Source organism: Seriola dumerili, unplaced genomic scaffold (genome assembly GCF_002260705.1).
Source record: "Seriola dumerili isolate Sdu_G_001 unplaced genomic scaffold, Sdu_1.0 BDQW01000191.1, whole genome shotgun sequence".
NCBI classification, from domain to species: Eukaryota; Metazoa; Chordata; class Actinopteri; order Carangiformes; family Carangidae; genus Seriola; species Seriola dumerili.
The window spans coordinates 3,872,714-3,895,042 of record NW_019174446.1 but is presented as its reverse complement, the minus strand read 5'-3'; the positions used below and the strand labels follow the sequence as shown (position 1 = coordinate 3,895,042).

Genomic DNA, 22,329 nt, shown 5'->3' with positions numbered 1-22,329 from the left:
AGCTGGACGTCTACCCGCAAGAACTACAGATGCTTTTCTCTACTCGTTACATAACATTTAGCCACATTAAATGAAGAAAGAAAAGCTGATTAATTCTAAATGAACTAACACTTGGCATCTTTACTCTGATTACTCTTTTCTTCCACTCTGCCATACGGCAGTGTATTTTAACTTGCATAACCATGATCTCTGTTTATAAAGCATTAGACTAATGAGTCATCAGATGCCCAACACTAGTCTATGGATTCTAGATTAATATGAGTCGGCAGCAATGGTGTTGTGCACACACACTCTTGTAAAATCAGTATACACTGTTAGATTCTCTAGACTCCCAGGACAATTATTCAGCCTTATAGCTTGTTCTCTTTCTGAAGACTGATGACGTGCATTTTCCCTTTTTGAAACTGGGTCAGTCTCTGAGAGGTTTTGGCAGACAGGCAGTGTCCCCGGACAGATGGGAGTGACATCATTTTGATGGAGGTCAGATGAGCGATGACAACCGTCCATCAATTAAGGTTAAAGGCCGTCTCAGTGTGATGCTACAAACAAGACTGTGTCTATGCTAGCAGCTCTATGAGGTTGTACAGGAGTCTACAGCTAAATGCTAACAACAGCATCCTAGCATGCTAACATGCTGATGCTTAGCAGGTATCATGTATATCACTCACCATAGATAGTTTAGCTTGCTAATATTTGCTAATTAGCATTAAATACTATAGCTGAGGCTAAAAGGAATGTTAAAAGTTGGATTCATATATTTGGTCATTAAAAACTGTCCAGCACATAAGTGTTAAATCTTAACCCAAGGATAGTAGTGGAAGACATGTCGGGATCACCAGAATTATTACAGTTCATTCTGAAGGGACTGCAAATGTGTGTAACAAATTTAATTTAATCACTGAGACATTTCAGTCAAAAACAAAATGATCAACCTCATTTTGCTGGAGAAAAAGTCAAATAATCCCCGTCAGTAGGATTCATCCTCTGGTGACCATGAATGTCGGGATTTATTGCCATGAAATTTTGTACAAATATTTCAGTCTGGACCAAAATGATGACGTCTGACCAACATCGTCATCCCTAGAGCACCACCGCGAGTGGCTAATAAAAAGCAAAAAACCTATATGCTGTACCCAAAGCAAAGATAATCATGCAGTATGTCATCCACCTGTAATGGTACCTCTGCCCCAGTACTGTAGCTTCAGATAGTGCTTCCCAAATTACAGATCAGGCAGCAGACTCATGACCAAAGATATTCACCTGAATCAAATTATTTTATTAAAAACCTGTGTAGGACTAATACAGCAGACCCTCTAGATTGAGCTTGGGGACTTATTACTTCCATGGAAGTGCCTGTTTGTGCTCAACCATGACAAACTCTTATAACATGAACTCATACACATCAATGTGGAAAAAAAGATGAGAAACAAAGGGTTCTCTGTGATTCATTTTTGGAAAAATTAAAAGTGCAAAATGACAAAACAAAACAACATGCAGCTTTTCTCAATGGAAACAGTTGGGAAAAGAGCATTTCCAAAGAAAGCACTAATCCACATTGATAGTTTGCTGAATTCCCTTCAAATAAACACCTGCTTTTAATTAAACTCTTGAACCCGATCATGCACGTATCAGCCATGTTATTAAGTTTCAACTGTATCAGCATCTCTGAGTGGGTCAATAAATCATTTGATAGATAACATTAACTCAATATTTCATTAGAAGTATGAGATCACACTGCTTGCAAAGCTTTTCTTATTGTAACATTTAGTACATCAAACTTGTCATTCAAGTGTCTTTCCAAATTATTTTTCATAAGTCATGGACCAAAGGCATACTCTATCCTGTATGCACATTTGAATTTATAAAGGCCTTTCTCTATCTGCCATTGTTTCCATGACAACAGCTTGCCGATCGGCAGTGGTACCAATTTTTCCAACACCGTTAGCCTTGCATTTCCAGACAAGAAAGGAGGCAAATGTGTTTCCTTAATGGCGAAGAAAACTGGTCAGGGATTATGATGTGATGGTGATCTATGTTTTATAAAGACAGTGTCTGTGCAGTGAGTGTATCAACTATTTAAGAGCAAAGTTCCCTTTGCACGGCAAAAAAAGGAAAGGAAAAAAGTCAATGTGAATCAGTAGCCATGAGATTACCATAGGAACCCACAGCATTTATAGTTGGGCTAGATTCTAGTCTATGGTCATTTGTTCATACTCGTATTGAAAATCCTCAGCCTTCAGTTTAATGCAGATTTCCAGTGTTATAAGGGCTGCACAGCACAGGGAGATAAGATGAAATATCAAGCAACATTCATTAGAAAACAAAAATCTGTTTTCAGACCATGACAGACATAAATATAAAAACACAATAATCAAGCAAACCAAAGGATGTCACTGGTATACAGTGATGCTTAAAATTAGTTACACTCCTTTGTCCTTTGAGGTTATAAATAAGACAAAGAAAAGGAATTGTACTCCCTAAATGAGTCTCAGAAGGTAGCACAGGTACCAGTTTATTTACAAATGTTCCTGGGAAAAACCAAAATAGAACATTTTTCTACACTACCTAACAGATTCCTAACCTTTAACCTATGATGAACTGGGTTGTATGAATACCACTCTCCCTTGAAGACCGAAATTACCTTGCCACATGAACAGCGAGTAGACCAGGTGCTTTATCTGCCCTGAAGAATGATGCGTTTTACACTTCTGCAGCTGGAAAAAACAGACTAAAATGGCTGCTGGTGGAAACAAGGTGGAGGAGGACAGTTTGCTAACAGATAAGAAGTGTACAGTGATAATCCTGGTCGGTTTGATGACTTTAAAGATAGATTAAAGATTGATTCAGTGTCTTTTGCACTCGCTATCCCTTTTGGCTCAAAACTGAGCATTTCTAAAGTGTTACGAGAGCTTGACGGCAATCTTCTGCTCCTTTTTCATCATCCTCTGAGCCTCTTTCTCCATCTTCTTCCTTTGCTGCTCCATGGACCGCTTTTCTCTCTCAGCCATCTTCTGTTGTCTGTTACATGAAGGCAAAACAAACGCATGATTGTCATTACAGAGCACATCAACAGAAGCTAGGTCAGCTGGGAGAGGGAAAAACAAAATCTTGTTGCTTGTGCTGCTGTTGCTGTAAAAAAAAAAAAAAAAAAAAAAAAAAAAAAAAGGGTACACACTGCCACCTGCTGGCCATGACGAGAACCTACACTACTCAAATAGAAAAGTGCCACTGGGAGTGAGCAGACAATGCTCACCCGTTAACATTGTCACTGCTTTTGTCTGTTCAGAGTTATACGTTTATGAGACATTTGCCCATACTAGCTGTTACTGAGGTGGCCAGGAAGCGTATTGTTTTCTTGTTTATTTTATGTTTTCCTACAAAGCCTCCCTATCTGTTACACCAAGAGCAGATCAAGTCCTGGGTGTCACATTTGTGTCTAGCCAACTGGGAATCCACATTAAAAACGAGACATAAACGACATGAAGTGTTCTTGTTCACACAGACTCCAACCTCAGTTCAGCCATTGCTGTTGTCAGAACCAGATGTCTGAACCAGGCGAGGTGGCTAAAAATACCATCTTCTCCAGGATGGATGATATCAGAAATTCACTGAACAAAATTTGTTTTAAAGAGGACGTATTATGGCCATTTTCAGTGTTAATCATTTCATTCTTGGTCTCTACTAAAATAGATTTACATGCTTTAATGTTCTGAAAAAACTTAATTTTTCTTCTTCTGTACATCTTGTACAGTCCTCTATTCACCCTCTGTCTGAAACACTCTGTTCCCTCTGAAAGCTTGCCGGCAACTACCATGGCAACAGTATGTTCCGCACGTCTTGTGTAAACAAACGGTTGTGGCAGCTTCGGTCCTGTTTATAATTTTGAGCAATAGTCCGATCCTGAACCAGAAGAAGACAGATCTGATCCACCTTCACAAGCTGGACTGGAGCAGAAAACAAGCGTACGTACTGTCAGGCAGCCGGAAGGAGGGAGAAATATGAAGAGCACTGCGAATCAAGACGCTGGACAGTCTGCAAAGACTTCGGATGACTTTATTCATAACTTGGAATACTTTTATGAGAAACCCTGTTGAGTTTTTAAGTGTGGACACTTCTGGACTAAAGGAATATTAATAATGGAGGAACAGACAGATGGTCGACAGGTAGGGAGTCTCCACAGCTTCCCCTCCTGCTGGTTTACGCTCCCGGTAAATCTGAATGAATTTAATGTTGGTGGGCATAGTTACTGAATAACAAACTGAGCTATCTGAGCTAACGAGGTACAGCATGTCAACACTGACAAACATTTAAGCATTTATATCTTAGCTTTGCTGTTTCTTACTAACGTGATCAGGTCACGGTAACGTGGTTAACATCACAAATCCACAACAATGCAGACTGACAGGCTGTGAGCCTCAGTGTGAAGTGTGAATTACAGAAATAACCGTTGTGAAAATGAAGTGTCTGACTGTGCGTCGTTTCTGAAGCAGTCCTCCTTGATGTTCGATGTTATAATAACGAGGTACATGGAGAACCGTGGAAAAATAAAGCAGATTTCTGCAGGCAGTTGAGAACATGGTGTCTTTTCGGCATGGCTACAAAACTAAAGAAAAACTCTTCATTATAAGTAGTTATGTGGGGGCGTGCCAAGCTTGCAGGGGGTGTCCAGGTTGCAGGGGCGGGCAGCACCAAGAGAAGTATTGACGTCAATAGGACCAGGAAGTAATGTCTGGACCACCAACGAGGCGTTTCATACAAAGGAGGAAATTGGGTTTTTACCCTGACAGAGTTACTCCCTTTAATGTAAACTGTGATCCTTGTGACTCTGGAGATCATTTACATGCACAAAAATCTATATAACACATTATAAGAAAGGAAAATCTCAGAAAATAATAGCATAAAAGGTCCCATTCAATGTGGAACCAAATTTCCTTATTGCTAAATTCGACTGCAAAGTAGGCTATAATTTCATTAGATCATCCGTTGTTTTTTCCCCTGTAAATTTACAACTTTAAACTTGGAAATTTTGAACTATTCTCAGAATATTACCCCCCTCCCCTGGCTGTTTTTTTTTTGTTTTTAAATGTACAATGGCCCTAATATGCTGTCGTAAAGAATAGACTTGGAGAGTTAAATGCATGGAGGGGTGACATTTGATGAGTTGGAAGCAGATCAGTTCGGTGACATGGACAAGTGACAGATATTTAAAAAAAAAAAAAAACCCCAAAAGAAAACATGTGGATTGCAGATAATGCAAATACTGCATGTTTGCATACTGGTTCATGTGAGGTTTTTGTAAAAGGTAAAAAGGATCTCAATCTATATATAATTTATATTTTTATAATAGCAACATATCAAATGACAATGTGAAAACAATCGTGATTGATCAGGACAGGATTATTACTGCAGCTCCCATCAACTTTACAGAGCTTTATAGGGGGTTTTAGATCACAGTTGTCTGGCTGCAACCAGGGCTGGGCGATAAAATGATAGCAATAAATATCGCAAAATTATTTTCCTCGATAGAAACATTTAAAATGTTCGATAAATGTTCAATGCAATTAATTTCCATGCTTATAGCACGCCCACAAATGAATCACGAATGGCCAATCATGTCACAGGAATAGAGGTCTGCATTGCGCAAGTTAGGATGCACGGTGAGAGGTATAAATGCAGGCCAGCACGTGATATTTACAGACACACGCAGTGGCTGACTGGCTTGAAGTTGGAGCAGAGTAAGCAAATAAGGTGAAATGAGCGACACCACAGAAAAAGCAGAACGCAGCTCGGAGGACAAAGATATAGTCGACAAGAGAGGCCACTCAACTTTGAAACAATATCACCCATTAGAACACACAGGAAGTAAGAAATTAGAGGCCCAAACGAGTATTAGTGGACCCTTGACGAGTGCCAGGCCAATACCCTGTGCAAATCTTCTTTGTCTATTTATTTGTCTATTCTGGTCATGTTTCATGTGTGCTGTATCACACTGCTGAACTTAATTTTCTATTTACTTTGTTGAGTAAAAAGGAGTGAAAAGGATTTTGATTTTAATCATGCATATTTTATCATATTTTGAATGTTTATACCTCAGAGATTTTAAATGTTCTGCTGTTTGGCAAGTGTTTGTAATGTTCTGACTAAATAGAACAGTTTAAAACCACAATTGACTGTCTGGTTTCGTCAACTTTCACTCAGGAGCAAAAATCAGCCTTTAAACCTGAAAGAAATAACGGTGAGGCATTTATCGTTATAAATATCGATGTCGACTGGTATGGAAATTTTTATCGTGATAACCGTTTTGGCCATATCGCTCAGCCCTGGCTGCAACTTTACTGTTTTACTTCACTCTCACCGCTCCCATAGTGTTTTGAGCTGCAGCGGTTTTCAGTGAGAAAGCTCCAAAAGGCCACAGCACAGTGCCTGCTCAGCAGCAAACAGCAGACAGCCACAGTTAGAGACTAGGTGGTGAACATAGTGGAGCACTTAGCAGCTAAATAGACAGATATTTCCCTCAGGAGTTGGTGGACCAAAACATAACTAAAGAAGAGTGAATATTGGACTTACATTCATCAAGCGGACAGAAACACAACTCCAGATGCATCCTAATGTTGTCCCATGACTATTACATGTGTAAGTTCACCATATCAATGGTGATTGATATGGTGACGACATGTCAATGTTTTGTTCACGACATGTCCCCACTGTTTTATAATTGACTGATTGTCATTATGGAATATTGAGTGTAGATTGATGATTGATTTGATTTTAGCGTAAGGCTGTAACATAACAAAATGTGAAAAAATTGAAAGGGTCTGACTACTTTTCAAATCTACTGCGTCTACTTTATATAGGTACAGATGCATTACCTGAGCACCTCCTCTGCTTCCCAGGCAGCATCAGACTCGTCCTCCCAGGCATTTGTGTCCTCCTGCCAGTTGTCCATTTCTCCAAGCTCAGCCTGTAGAAAAGGAAAGTATCCAAGCTATAATTCCTGAATAAGACCAAAAAGCAAACTAAGTATTTTATATTGTGTATTAATTCTTTACTGGACAGTTATTTTGAATGCCCCACCTAGTTCTACCAGAGATATATTGTATCCAAAAGGTTGTACTGTCCACATTGTTGCATTTGTACTAGTTAACATATAGTGGTCTAGTTGAAGTATTTACCCCTTAACTGCATGAAATAGACTAAAATGAACCTTCAACAAATTAGCTAGCAAATGGTTTTTGCTGAAGTTCCATGTAATCATTTAGACTGATAACGAGTGAACACTTACATCTAAGAGTTGCCTCCTGTAGCTCTAAAACTTGTAGTCTAACGAGTTACACAACAGGTTTTACCTTCAATTTTCTATCCAGTAAAATCTCACATATTTCATTTACTACTGAAATCTATTATATATGCATTTGTAAAGTAGCCTACGGAGAGCATATAACCTATAAAGTCTCTATACATTTTTAACAACGTGGGTTGTTTATTTCAATCTTTATTTCCTATTTATTTTCTTCATTCTGTTCTTGATGATTTTTCACATAAAAAATTACAAAACTGCATTTAATTTTACACAACTCTACAAGAGAAACTCTGCTCGGTCCTCAACTTTTCAATGATCAAATAACACGTGAGAAGCAAAAAACCTGCTTGAAGCTTCGGATGCTGTAAAACTGAAACTCACAGAGGGTGGACTGAAGGACATCATATCCTGAGAGGCTGCCAGTCTGCTGGAGAATCCTGCTGAGCCATCAGGCACCAGGTAGTTCAAAGGCTCCCTCTTCTTCAGCACTATCTGCAACGTGGAAACCAGAGAGAGAGGAGTAGAGCTCAGAATTTAACTGAGCTACTGTGTGATGCAGTACAATCCCATAACAGGCATAGATGTAGTAGTTTTGACTTTTAAACTAGGCATAATTCAAGAAAATGTATGTTATTTGTTATTAACTATGTAGGTGTTCTGTGCATTATAGAATTCTTTCATGCATTAGTTTAATGTCCATATTCATTATAAGCATCTCAAGGAATCTATTACCAGGAAATACAAGCAGATAGTGAGTGAAGTCAGATAATATATTCATATTAGACTGGATATTTCCCGTCTGGTCTAACCTGATACATCAGTCAAGGTTTGACAAACAGAAAATGCAAGCCAGGTGCATTACAGTCACAACCATATTACTTTATAATCTATCCTAGCAGAGATCATTTTAATTTACCATTTACTTGTTTATTGATATTATCCAAAAAGGAACGACTGCCTTTTCGCGAAACTCGGTTATTTGCTCATATTATATATTATCTAGAGGTACATGTGTGGGTTGAAATCTATCTCATCTTTGTGTGTCCACTACAGATATTGATCAGAGGTGCGCTTTGACTAGTTTTGCACAAATACAGGAAGCAAGCTGTTGCCCAGTTAGCTTATGCACTGCAGCTCTCCTTGACTATCTCCTAGGAGCAGTGGCTGCACACAGTATCTCACAGCTGATGCTCACATGTTTAACTTCCCAGCTTTGAACATTTTCTTTATTCTAAACAAAATTCATCTGAATCTTGGATATACAGTTGACAGGCTTGCAAGCTCACAAAGTGTACAGAGTTGCAAGGTTTCCTGCATCGTCTGACAAAAAGACTAACTGTGCTAACAACATAAAAATAAATGCACATTGATGAAAAAACCTTTAGATTAACCTTTAGGAAAAAAGTCCAGAGACACTATTGTTTATGCTGTCACCTATTAACTTAACCTATCACAAGACAACATGTGTCAGGTGGCCTACCACCTTGGCTTGGCTACAGAATTTCCTGAGCTGCTACAGTATTAAGCTTAACTCGTCTTTGTGATAGGCTAACACAAACACACCAAGGAGCTACGTCCTTAGTAAAAGCACAGAGATGAAATTTACATTTATCTTATCTAAAAATTCAGTATCCACTGTATCACTAAATTGGGTCTGCTTGTTTATACTGGATGAGCTGCACTGTCTGTTGACATACCTTCTGTGTTTTCCTGATGGTGGGAGCCATGTCTTTAAAGTAGTCAGGCTCTTCATCCACATCGTTGGGTGTAGGGGAAACATTTCCGTTGCCACCTTCAATCTTAATACTTGTAGGAGCCTCTTCGTCCCAAGAGCTCCATTCTTCAATCTCTGGCTGTGCAGACTAGAACAATTTTTAGTCAAATGTATAAGTAGAATTCAAGAGCAGTAGGCGTTTATGTTTATAAGCAAATATATGCAAATTTAGAAATTCTGTCCAGTGATTACATCTGTAGTTTGCCTTCCCAAATACTGAATGCTAAGATCTGAATTTCTCAGGGCTAGTTCTGTTGATTGATGGATTACTGACCTGTTTTGGTACCGATGATGAAAAATCCACTGTTGTTGGGAGGGTTATTTGATCACCACTGAGCTTGCGCCCTCTTCCGCTCCTGTAGAATAATACAATGAAAAGTCAAGAGGAAATAATTCATTATTGTAGAAAGCAGCATCGGACAGAACATTGTTATCCAACATTGAGGTCAGATCTCTTTAGTGTGCAGAGCTGGTTCTGCCAGCCAGGGATGAAAACTTCGCCAATTTAATGTTCTTTAAGCATTTCAAATGGACACGTCATGGCAGGCTAGATTTAGTGTTAAATCTTCTTGCATTTGATCCATCTTTCACAAAAATACCCCTCGTAGATGCTAGTGAACAGGATGCATTTCTCTAAGTGGATGAAGAGAGATTAAATTGTGGATCAGATACAAATTTCACCAGAACATCCCGACAGTTACTCAAAGGTATAATATTAAGTTTTTTGATGTATTTATATTTGCAAATAAGGAAAGTAGAGTTACATTGGCAAGAGTTCCATAAAGGGAATAGCATGTATCAGGGGTAATAGACATTGCATTTGTGAAGCATTCAGCTGCACTCACCTGCATATCAACCTTTTAAAGAAAGAAAGTAAGCTGGCGAGGCATGTGCAGATCTTGAAGAGTCGGAACTGAGTGATGGCCATGATGAAACTGAACTGGAGGGAAAGAACAGATATAATACTAGCATTAGGGTTTACAATGATGCATATACGTGTCATGTTTTGCTCCAGTGTGCCAGGATGTGTAGTAAAGCAAGTCTTCAACAGATCAATATTTATGCAGGGTAGAGTGAAATTAAGAACATCTGGTGAGGAGTCAGTCCTTATAAAATAATCTGTTGGCATATATGAACATTATGTACCAACAACCAGTCTATTCATAATCTGCAGAGACGTGACACTAACATCTCATTAAAATGCTACCCTTCTTGTGTATAAACGGGAGCACTGAACACTGTTAAACACCAATAAACGCAATTACACTAGCAGATTTATACCTCTCTGTGTACTGTAAAACAAAATCACCGAATGATAATGTTAACGATAGGTATAATAGAAGCACTACGGTTATTTTAGCTAAATTAACGCCACTACATTATTTCTCCACGTTGGATTTTTGCACGTCTTTGCTACTATACAAACAGATAGTGTTACTCACCTTGTAAGATGACAATGCACCGTACTCAGAGCAGCTGCTTTCTTCTTGTGTGGCAAAAAAGACAAGTTCATTTATTTGCTAACCGTTGCTTGCTAGCTTAGCCAACAGGAAAACATTTTATTTCTGAACCCTTTAATTGTCTTCGTAGAACGACACATTGGAAGTGACAAATTATAACACTGTCATGTCAAAACCATGCATGTAACGGCTGTACACCCCAATGTGGTTTCATGACAAAACTCCTAAATTTGGGTCGTCGCTCATCTCTGTCCCGTGGCTGCCATCTTTGAGCTGGGAGGAGCAGGAACAGGGAAGTGCAGCGTGGTACTGGTGCATTCAGGAGCTGCAGGAAATTGGAAGAATAACAAACGTTATCGTTATTACCATACATTAATTTCTCACTGTAAATACTTGAATATCAGTAGGAACCATAGATACATGCAGCTAATGTATATACATAGAAATGCAGTTATATACAGTCGATAATCACAACGCATGCAAGGGAAGGTGGGCTCAAAACAAGCATAGTTTGTATATTTCGCTTTATTTATACTATATACTTTATTTTTCCATCCACGCAGAATTTATTTCCATTAAATATGTTTTTGTTCCCTCATAGTTGTGGCCTGATTTCCACTTAGTAATTCCTGTTCCAGAGAAACGGGAAGGCTTACTATTATCACCTTTCTGTGCCTAAATTAATTCTGTATAAATCTGAAATATAAATCCTGTGATGAATGAAACTAAATCCTCGCGTAACCACAGATGTATAAAATACATAATGATTACAATGATAATGATAACAATTCTTTACGATTTCTTAGATTATTAATGTTGTCTTATTGACTAAACGCCGTCATTAGTTTGAAACATGAACGCATCCTGTCGTCACCACAAACTACCCAATCAACACACGACTTGAGCGGAAGTGGCATATTTGAAAACTGGCAGTTGAAGTCGAGCCTTTTTCCTGCCCCATAAGTGAAAAGAGATCAATGACAGCGTGAACAGGGTGAGGCTTTTTTCAATTGAAACACGTTATTTAAATGTTATTACAGATACACTTAGCAATATATGTTTAACTTCACCTGAGATTATTGGAGCCACAGAGGAACGCTAAGGTAGTTGTCGTTAACAACATCGCTACATGTTGGCTAACTAGCTAACTGTGCTAACTCACTTTGTAAACACAAAAGGAGATACTTTTGCAAAGGAAGAACGATGTGAAATTATTTACCTAGCATGTGTTATTGACAGTCTTAATATGAATATTGTTATGTTAATAAAAAAAACATACGAGGTGTCGTCAGGAAAATTAATAATTAACGCTAATGACAAACGATCCCCAAAGCTGCATTTCATTATGGTAACGTAACGGTACAATTAATTTTTCTGCTGTTGCTCTAACTGTTCACCACGTCTCTGTTGATGCGTCAAATGTCACTTATAACATTACCAAATTTGGACAGTGACTTGCTTGACTTGACTTTGAAAAGGTTTGAAGTCATGCGTATGACTAATCCACATGTCATACCATGTAAAGAACCATTAAATTCTCATTATTTTGAATGGTGTTTGGTGTCGAGGTAAACATTATCATGCAAGAGTCTACACATGTTGTCCGGGCTACGTCGTGTATTTATTTACTCTTCACTTTCAGATGGAGGAAGAGGAGCATACAGACAGAAAGCAGCAGCTTGCCATGCTTTATCAGAAGCTCAACAAAATTAAAAAGTATCTCAATGAAGGTAATGGCGTTGCACGTAGTCCTGTCACTGTAAGGTGCATATGCATCAGTATCCATGCTTCATGAAGTCATAACACTTTGCTATTTCTGCAGATGACACGGACAATATTAACCAGGTCATTGGCTCAAACTCACCTGAGTCATGTCTCTCATATTTGATGGACCTGGAGAAGAAAGAGGACCCTAACTTGAATCGTAACCACCTGACTAGACTTATTGACTTTTATACCAGAGTATTCTCCAATATGCCGCTGGGAAGACATTGTCAGAATGAGAGCTATGCCAGAATGTTGGTCAGATTTGCAGAGCTAAAAGCGTAAGTAACCAAAGTTTTTACTTGTGTCTTTCCACTTTTAATTACTGTAGATAAGATTTTATGAAAGCATCAATAACTCGGACAAATCTTGCTTAATCACCAATTTCATTGTACAAATATATATGAATTAGAATGTTTTTATCAGGTCTCTTTGAGTCTCATGAAATGCCCCATTTTTATTAGGATTCAAGATGTCAATGAGGCGGAAGCCAACTTCAACGTGGCAAGATCTCACAGCCAGAACTTTGCATTTGTTCACATTGCACATGCGAAATTTGAGCGTTCTCAAGGTAGCAAGATGTGTTTTTTGTTCTTTTTGTGCATATAAATACATTGGCATGAGACATGTTATCTGGGTTGTTACAGTGTCTGCCATTTCATCTTACCAGGCAATACAAAGAGAGCGGTTTACATATTGCAGAATGCTATCGAGCTGGGTGCCAAACCAAAGGAACTGCTTGAGGCTACCTTGCAAAGTATGCTGACAGGGCAAACACAGCTCCCCTGTTCAGAAGATAAGGAAAATGTACCACGTGGGTATTTGTTCATGCTTGGCTCCATGACATAATATGGTTACATTATCTGTCGTTCAGCAACTCAGAAGTTTAGTTTTTATTGTTACAATGTACTATTATCATACTACAGTGTAACCATTATCTTTTTGCTTTATGCTTTTCCAATCTGATTTTCATATTTTGCTGTCTTTTCTCTCTGTCAGTATTTCCCAACACTAATGTGCACGACTCTGTCAAAAAAGGGTCAGAATTTCAAAAAGTGAGCAGAATATCAGACGGGACGGGTGACCTACAACTCTCCAGTATTTTTGGTTCAGGGTAAGACCAAAACAACAGGCTTCAGTGTTTTCTAAGGTTTCTGTTTGATGTGGGCAATGTGACATTTTATCTTAATCTCTGCACTTCAGGACTGAGCCCCTTGGTGGATCATCAGATGACCAACTGCCAGGCTGGAGAGCTGGATCTCAACGCAAGAGAGCAGTTGGCATGGTGAGAGTTGCATTTCATCCTGCTTGTGTTACTACACAACTTAGTGTAACATGCTTTTTATTTTCATAGGCTGCATGAAATTATTTACCAAATATTTTAAAGTGTGTAAGCCACCTTTTGCTTTACAGGCAGGGAGAGTTCCTGTGGTCCCTTTCTCTATCCCAGAAAAGGATGACGATGATGATGGTGACTACATCTACAAGAAGCCCTCTAAGACAAGTGATGCATCAGTCCCCACCAGTTTGTCCAGGTAATTTGATTACGTCTGGGATGCCATATTGAACAGTTTTGTTAAATTACATTAAATATATGACTGCTTCTACTTAAAACGAGATTACTTAAGATTTCTTATAGTATAGGGCTGCATAGGTTACCCAAATGTTACTGTAATGGTTTGTGTTATTTCATTAATTGAATCAAACAATTCACCACACATTTTTAAAAAATGTGTGAAAAGAAAATTGCAGTGCTGTGATTGTTAGGCTATGGTATTATCTCCTTTGTTGTTATGTTGTAAAGCCCTGCTTTTGTTTTATTGTGTATATACTGCTGAGAAACCACATGGCACTCCTTGAAAAAGTATTAAATCATGACACCAATTTATAAAATAGAATTTCGTGATTTGCGTTATTTCCCTTGTTCACTTTGAAAACCAATTCTTGACTATGTCATTCAGATGTGTAATAATTTTCTTTCAAGTGTCATGTGTTGTATTGATACTTATTTAATTTTGTCTTAGGCAAACATCTGGCTCAAACATGAACCCGTCATTTGGGCTCTCATCCTCAAAGAAAAATGCTGTCGATGGGGATTTAATGAATCTTCAAGTGAGTATAAACATGCAACAGTAGTTTGGATCTATGCAAAGTCAGAATCAACCCTCAGCAGTTTACATTATCAGGACTGTGCTCAGCAAAGATGTTCAGCCTCACCTGGAGAAGGAAGTGTAATATCTGTCTCTCATATTGCTGTGTTCTCAGCCACCAGCTGTCAGTCCAGAGCATTGCCCTTGGGAGGATCAGGCAGCTGTGGACTCCACTACCACACTCCTTCACACATATGACACACGGGACACCCTGAGAATGGAAGGTACTATACAACCTTGAAAATCTGCTACTCAGAATGTCCGGCTGTTTGTTGAGTAGTCAATTAAACATTTATATCTTATGAACATTTAGTGTTTAGATTGTTTTCGCTGTTTTCATGATGCGCTGTTTTTCTCTGGCAGATGTAACTTACAGTTTTGACCAGGTCATTAAAACGAATTCCCCCGAGTCGTGTTGGACATATCTGATGAACCTGGAGAAAAGAGGCAACCCACACACAGACATCAGCCTCCTGAACAAACTCAAGGACTGTTACTCTAAAGTCTTCTCCAAGCTGCCTATCAGACAGTACAGCAAAAACTCCTGCTATGCCAGAATACTGGTCAGATATGCAGAACTCAAGGGGTATGTGGACAACAATACTATATCTGCATTACAGTCTGGAACATTGTGGCATGTGCTGGGGTCAATTCATTGTATGTGTGGTTAATATGGATATAGTATACATATACAATCTCTATAAGCTAAGATAAAAAAACAAAACAAAAGGCCATTGTTTTTGAAATAAAGTGTATCAAATCTTTCTCACATGCTACTTGGCTATAACAACATGTCTTTCTCTCCAGGATTGAAGACCCAGATGAAGCTCAGGACCACTTCATAGTGGCAAGATCCAACTGTAAAGGCTTTGCCTTTGTCCACATAGCACATGCCCAGTTTGAGGTCTCTCAAGGTATGATGGATTACTATTTATCTTCATTTTCCAGAAATCTGATGTATGGAATAGACGGACAACAAACAAAGACAAACAAAATGCACACACTTGGGATGGATGGTAAATAAATGAATACATGTAGAATTACTGTTTGCAGCAGTGATTATAACAACTCTAAAAATGATGGAAAGTAGCTTAAGGCTAGCCACTATCCCAGTACGCTTACAACTGCGCAGTGATTCAAGCTTTGCTTCGTCAGTGAAGTGACTACTTGTCTAGCCAGCCTTTGTGCAAAACATAATTTAATGCCACGTTTCTCCTACTTCCTTCCTTTTAAGGTAATGGGATCAAAGCAAGTTCAATTCTGCACAAAGCCCAGATGTTAAATGCCAGGCCAGCTGAGCTCCTGGAGGTGGCCATACGCAACCTTAAAGCTGGAGAGAAACAGCTAGTGCCCACCAAGGTGGAGGAACACCTCACAGGTAGAGAGACACTGAAGAGTTTTCACTAAAGAGAAGGGCAAAGCACTAGAATTGACATGGTTTACAACTTCAGTTTGTCTAATATCTCCTGTTGTTTTTTTTTTTGTTTTTTTTCCTTTTGAGATTCGCAAACAGTTGTTCCAGTAAGTATTTCTACCTACGGTGGAAACCAGGAACATCAGCTTCCTGCTCGGGTCCCTGTGAACCGCTCAGTAGAGCAGCCTAAACCTGCCAGCAAAGAGCCCTTATCAGAGTGGAAGATGCCAACTCTCGTCAACCGGCATGTTTCTCCAGAGGTCTGATAACATTCCTTATCCACTGCTACTGTCTGTGCAATGTATTTTACCAAACATTTGAAATGGTTCATAAAAAAATACTATTTTTATTTTATAATCTTTATTGTTTTGGTAAGCTGTTTTGGAGTGTCAGCTGCTGTTAGTTTGTTTACTTATCTGCCCTTGCTTGCCTTTTAATGGTAGAGTTTGGCATTAATAACTTTTTTGTCGGCATGATGAGAGTTTACCAAGTGAGGGACTCTCCACACACACATAACATAATAATCTTGTCTAAGTTTGCTCATCCAGTTTATTCTCTTCATACTCGTACAAACATGAATTCTTTTTGTTTATAAATGTATATAAATTTTCAAATCATTTTCAAATGAACCAGGTTCTGTTTTAGTCTCAAAATCCTTCCCTAGTGCTAATTAAATCATTCAATTTTTTTTTTTAGGATAAACGTACGAGCCCACCTGACCCCAGACCTGTTCCACGTCTGCTGGAGTCGCATCCCACTCCATCCTTCCAGCTTCCATCCAGAGTGAACCCACAAACAGTCTGCCAGACACCAAACAGCTACAGAAACCCCTCTGCTAGCAGGTAATATCTTGACTTGGGTGTCTGCTGGTCCAGAATATTATCACCAGCACTTATTTGATTTAAAGGTCACATAAACTCTCATTACTGTATTTCTTGCCTCTTTGTACCATCAAAAACTCTGCCCAGTCACACCTACTCCATCTTTCTCATCTTCAGCTTTATTACTCCTGTTGCAAAGAGAGGTCCTGAGGTGTTTTCTTCTGCAGTAGCAGCACACAGAGCTGGACCTGTTCAACAGTTTCATACACCTCTAAACCAAGCAGCCTGTTTCCAGACTCCACAGGTACAACATATTCATGCCCTACGTTTGCTGTTATTTTTTAGCCTAAAATGTATCACACGTGGAATATTACATTTCACCATAAACCGTTTTTGCCCATCACTAACCACCTGTTGACACTGTTGATTGGGAATTGGGAAGATTTTTTTTGGAGTGATGCTTTTTACTGTGTACCAAGGAGGTCTGAGCACTTTGATGCCCTAGTGCATGGATGATTAAAAATGTTATTGACACAGACAGTAATGTAGCTTGTCTAAAATACTGTATGCTTTCTGGGAAACCCCTTTCTGTTTGCATGTTGCTGAACAAGGATTCATTCTAAACTGTGCTGTATCTTTGTTTGAATCTACTTTTAGGCTTCCTTTACTGCATTGTCAAATGAATCCATTACCATTAAGGGCAAACAGTTCTTCATCCTCAAGATGATTGGACGTGGTGGATCGAGCAAGGTGAGAAATTATTAGTGAATGTCTATGATGTGTGGGGACAAACAAATACTCTAATTATGTTCCAACATTTTATTTTCATTGATGTTTTACCTATAGCAATCTTTTGTTGTCCTTGCTTGATTGACAGGTATTTTCTTGTATTTCCAGGTGTACCAGGTCCTCGATCACAAAAAGCAGCTGTTTGCTGTGAAATATGTCGACCTCGAGGAGGCTGATGCTCAGACAATAGAAAGTTATAAAAATGAGATTGAACATCTGAACCACTTGCAGCAGTACAGTGATCAAATTATAAAGCTCTATGACTAGTGAGTACATGACCTATCCAAATATAATATTAATACATTGTACAGTAATCACCTTGAACCTTGTGGTCAGTTTTAAGATTTAACTAAACAGCTACAATGACCCATCATTTTCATTATTGTCTATAAAATGTCATTAAAATGTAAAAAAAAAAAAAAAACCCACACAATTCACCACAGCCGGCGCTGATTTCTTTTAGATGACTCGTTTTCAACGGTCCCAAACCTAAAGATATTCAGTTTATTATCCTGTATGACAAAGGCATCACATCGTCATATTTGAGAAGCAGTAAATGTTTGGCATTTTTATCCAAATAATACATTTTCTGTTGATCAAATAATTGATTCATTAAATAATCATTGCAGTTCTGTTTAACTGTTTTGTAAAGTGTTGCAGCAGTAAAATGCTACAAATAGAGCAAATGGGGAAAATGAAAGAATGTAGGACAACATTGTAATGTGACATTACAGCAGTTCGTGAAAATAGAGCAGTTGTAGAACAGGAAAAAACACCAGGAAAAAGGAATATGATTATGTGGTATTCATTTGTAGTTGAAAGGCACAGCACTGCCACCAGACTAGTTGATTTGAAGGTGGTGTCAGTTCTTCATGTCTACTTGGAATTTAAATCTCTGCCACAAATGTCCTGATGATTGTAATGTGTGTTTGCAGTGAAATTACCAACAGCTACATCTACATGCTGATGGAGTGTGGAAACATTGACCTGAACACTTGGTTGCGAAACCGCAAGACTGTGAATCCGCTGGAGAGGAAGTTCTACTGGAAGAACATGCTGGAGGCCGTCCATACCATCCACAAACACGGTTGTCTTTCTACTAAAGCTCTGAGTGCTGTTTGGTTTGTTTTCACACCTGTGCTTTTCAGTCTGGTTAACTTGGGAAATTAATTTGTTTTTCTGCATTGGTGTGATTCGTTCAGCCAGGTGTGACACAGTAATCACTCATGGGTTCAGACTAAAACAACCACACCAAGGAACTCTCGAGTGGTTCATTTGTTGGGGGGATGCGAGCCGATCGTGATCCCACCCAAATGCCAGGTGTACTCCACAAGTTTGAGCTAAACGGCTCCTGTGGCCGGGTGTACTTGGCATTCTGGGATGCGGTAAACTGTAGCCGACTCTGCCATTGCTTCGTCTTTAATTGCATAGCAATGTTTCTCTCACAGAAATATGCATTCTAGATATGCTAGTGTATAACACAGGACCTTCTTACTGTATTTACTTTCATGTTGCAGACACATCTGCCCAGTAAGCAGAGTGAAAAGAAACCCTACCAAAGAGGAAAACTCTTTTTAAAAAAGTTTAAAGTTCACAAACTCATAAACTAGAGCAAATAATGCTATAGGTGTGAAAATGCCCTGAATCCTAACTGTGCCAAATATCTACATCTTCAATGCAGGAATAGTCCACAGTGACTTGAAGCCAGCTAACTTTGTCATAGTGAATGCCTCACTGAAGTTGATTGACTTTGGCATCGCAAACAGAATCCAACCAGATGTGACGAGCATCATGAAGGATTCACAAGTAGGTTTTTTTTTTTGTTAATGACATGTCATACATGTCTCTAACATGTAGCATTAACATGCAGCCCAGGTGATTGGACTCTACATGCGTAACACATGGTTGTTTGTCAAACACAGGTAGGAACCCTGAACTATATGCCCCCTGAAGCCATCAAAGACACGTCATCTCAGCCAGGAAAAGCACGCTCAAAGGTATCATGTTTTACTCACTCTTATTGATTCAACAATCTGTTTAATAACCTGTGAATGAATTGGAGAGGTTAGAAATGTCCGATTGTGTTCCACAGATCAGCCCCAAAGGTGACGTGTGGTCGCTTGGATGTATCCTGTATTGTATGACTTACGGGAAGACTCCATTCCAAAGTATCACTAATCAGATTACCAAGCTGCACGCCATCATTGATCCCTCCCACAAGATTGAATTTCCTGACATCTCAGAGAAGGATTTGCTGGATGTGTTGAAGGTGAGAAACCACAACTGCACTGTGTCAGTGTGATGTGAAAACAAAAGATATGAGCAAACATGACATGTCCTATACAATTAAGCACTGGTATCTGAATACATTTAGTGCACTAATGGACATTTGAAATGACAGTGATCAAGCTCATACTGACCATTAAACATTTGTGTTCAACTGATGAATTAATCTGCACACTTGGAACATATTGACCTTTCTGAAAAATAAGCGGTGAATCAGACAGTATGCTTTGCAGTTGCTATAATCGACGTAACTCCCAAAGGTTTCATTTTAACCATATTAACCACATGTTGACTTGTGGTTAATATGGTTAGAAAGTGGAAGTGGATGTTTGTCTATCTTTGTCTTTTTTATCAGTAGGAAAGGATGAACGTGAAAATAAATCTCTACAAATCTGTCTGTGTTATGTACAAAAAAGATGCAAAAAAATGTTATGCATAATCACATTATTCTGGGGAAGAGGTGCCGATCAGTTATATTCATTTTCATCCAATTTATATCGATTTGATATTTTATCATTTGTTCTTATCTATTTGCAGATGTTTCACATGACAAATCCATAGATTTAGAAGTATTGCAGAAGTGATGTAAAATTCAATAAGCTGTTTATTGTCTGATTGTTCTAGAGGTGCTTGGTACGAAACCCCAGAGAGCGAATCTCTATTGCAGAGCTGCTGGAGCATCCATATCTGCAGATGAAGCCACACGCAGCACCTGAACCAGGTACACACACACACACACACTCACACACTCTATCTCTCTCTCTCTCTCTCTCTCTCTCATTCTGTCTCTCATACTCACTCAAGCCAGTTTTGCTGTTCACCACATGACACTGACCTGTCCCCATTTCACCTGTTTCAGAGGCACCATGTAACAGTGATCTCCAGAGGATCCTAAGAGACCTGGCTGCCCTCCAGTCTCCAAACAGCATCATACGAGCTGCAAATGTAAGCAAGCTACAGATTCTTGCTCGTTCAGTAGAACTTGTAACCTTTTCTCTATCTGTGAGTTTCTTAATAATAACCGTGTTCTCTGCTTTTTACAGAATCTGGCCAAAATGTGCAGCAGCGGCAGGAAGTTGGATGTTGCGGAGTGTGCAAAGTCATCAAACTAATTATTCTGGAAAATGTGATGCTGATCTTTTTTTTTTGGTTGACCCTTAACCACTGTACGTAACCAGTACAGAAACTATATTTTTTCCTGTAGAAAGTAACTAACCTATATTTGTATGTTTATGTCCTTGAAACGAAATATATAGCTTCATTTTTTCATTTTTACTTATGTTTCCTGATACTCGATGTAAGCATACAGTATAGTCAAATAAACATACTGTACCCTTTAGAGTTGGTTTATTTGTCTCAGCTGATATAAGGGTTGGGTAACTGACAAGGTGTGTCATCACACTTATTTGAGAAAAACATGATGATGGGGATATTTTTTCTGCAAGAAGTATTTATTCATAAGTACATAATTCTGTTTTCATTTTTAAATTTCATTTAAAAAAAAAAAAAAAAAATTTTGCAATTAATCATTTTGGGTACCAAATCTTCGAAAAAAAAAAAGTGATTTTGTCTCCAGTTTTTGCTTAACAAAAAGACAAATTAATAAACGTAATCAATAAATACAATTATTTAATAATCACATTTTCCTATTAATTTTCTGTCAACCAATTAATATGATTAATTGAGTTAATCATTTCAGCTCCAGAGCACTGGGAAATGCATACAATGCAACACATTATTCAGATAAATAAAGACTTCTATGGTTTGAGGGTGAGCTTTTTCGATGTTCATACTGAAACTGGCCACATTTCTGCAATCTGTGTACAGTGTACACTTGCAGAAATGTGGCCAAATCAAAGCCCAGACCTCATTATCATCAGTTGTGTCAGGACTTGAAACCGCTTCACTCAGTCATGCAACTTGTTTGAGCCGTTTTGTTAAGTTATTATTGGGTAAACTTCAATTGACCTCGTGTTGTTTGTGAATGAAGTGAACTTGGCCTTTAGCATCTTTGTTCACATCAATGACTATCTTTTCATACAGTCTACGGTGCACCTACTGTACCCAAAAACTCTATCACGTACACCGCCCTCCCTTTTGACCAATCACAACCTTCATCAGGTTGCGGAGGCTGGTGCAGGGCGGAAGAAACAGGAGGTCTCACTCTGCCACTAATCCCAGATACTGATCGCTTCTTAAACTAGCTTTTGTTCCACTCTTTCGACGACTTTCTACAAGATAAAAACTATTTTCTCAGCATGTATCTATAAACTGGGTTGCCCCCTAATATAAAAGCTCTTAAAGTTTTAACTCAAATATATATTGCTGAATATATTATTCAAATCCCCGCGTTGAATGCAAATATAATCTTTATTTTATCTTGACCGGTGCTGAAATATCACTACCCAACACTTTAGTGAAGAGTACTGACAGAAAACCCCAGTATTATGTGTCAAGTTTAAGAGAGACTAATGAAAGAGGCCAAATACATTTGAAGATAACCCGGAAGTTGCTCGTGATTTCGTCTTGATACCGGAATATACTACTTTTTCTCCGCCGAGTGACGATTCA

General features: G+C 38.7%; 2 protein-coding genes across 4 annotated transcripts; one reads left to right on the top strand and one right to left on the bottom strand.

The window, feature by feature from the left end:
- Positions 1-1,255: 1,255 nt before the first annotated feature.
- On the bottom strand, positions 1,256-10,811 carry ebag9 (estrogen receptor binding site associated, antigen, 9). The gene is made up of 7 exons (XM_022753217.1): positions 10,517-10,811; positions 9,920-10,014; positions 9,349-9,430; positions 8,998-9,162; positions 7,682-7,792; positions 6,870-6,961; positions 1,256-3,018 (listed from the first exon to the last, which is right to left on the bottom strand). The coding sequence occupies exons 2-7, from the start codon at positions 10,000-10,002 to the stop codon at positions 2,901-2,903; spliced, it is 651 nt and encodes a 216-aa protein (XP_022608938.1). The 5' UTR covers positions 10,003-10,014; positions 10,517-10,811; the 3' UTR covers positions 1,256-2,900.
- Positions 10,812-11,464: 653 nt separating this feature from the next.
- On the top strand, positions 11,465-21,097 carry ttk (TTK protein kinase). 3 transcript variants are annotated; one of them, XM_022753450.1, is made up of 25 exons: positions 11,465-11,528; positions 12,177-12,264; positions 12,357-12,579; positions 12,763-12,869; positions 12,969-13,112; positions 13,337-13,412; positions 13,502-13,583; positions 13,712-13,833; positions 14,323-14,410; positions 14,564-14,672; positions 14,812-15,034; positions 15,256-15,362; positions 15,683-15,826; positions 15,950-16,122; positions 16,559-16,704; positions 16,861-16,987; positions 17,341-17,433; positions 17,581-17,738; positions 18,408-18,559; positions 19,154-19,278; positions 19,395-19,469; positions 19,565-19,741; positions 20,383-20,479; positions 20,618-20,703; positions 20,802-21,097. In XM_022753450.1, the coding sequence occupies exons 2-25, from the start codon at positions 12,177-12,179 to the stop codon at positions 20,868-20,870; spliced, it is 2,991 nt and encodes a 996-aa protein (XP_022609171.1). In that variant the 5' UTR covers positions 11,465-11,528; the 3' UTR covers positions 20,871-21,097. The 3 variants fall into 3 exon arrangements, with proteins under 3 accessions (XP_022609171.1, XP_022609170.1, XP_022609169.1); XM_022753449.1 differs by having other exon boundaries at positions 13,298-13,412; positions 15,962-16,122; XM_022753448.1 differs by having other exon boundaries at positions 13,298-13,412.
- The last annotated feature ends 1,232 nt before the right edge of the window (positions 21,098-22,329 follow it).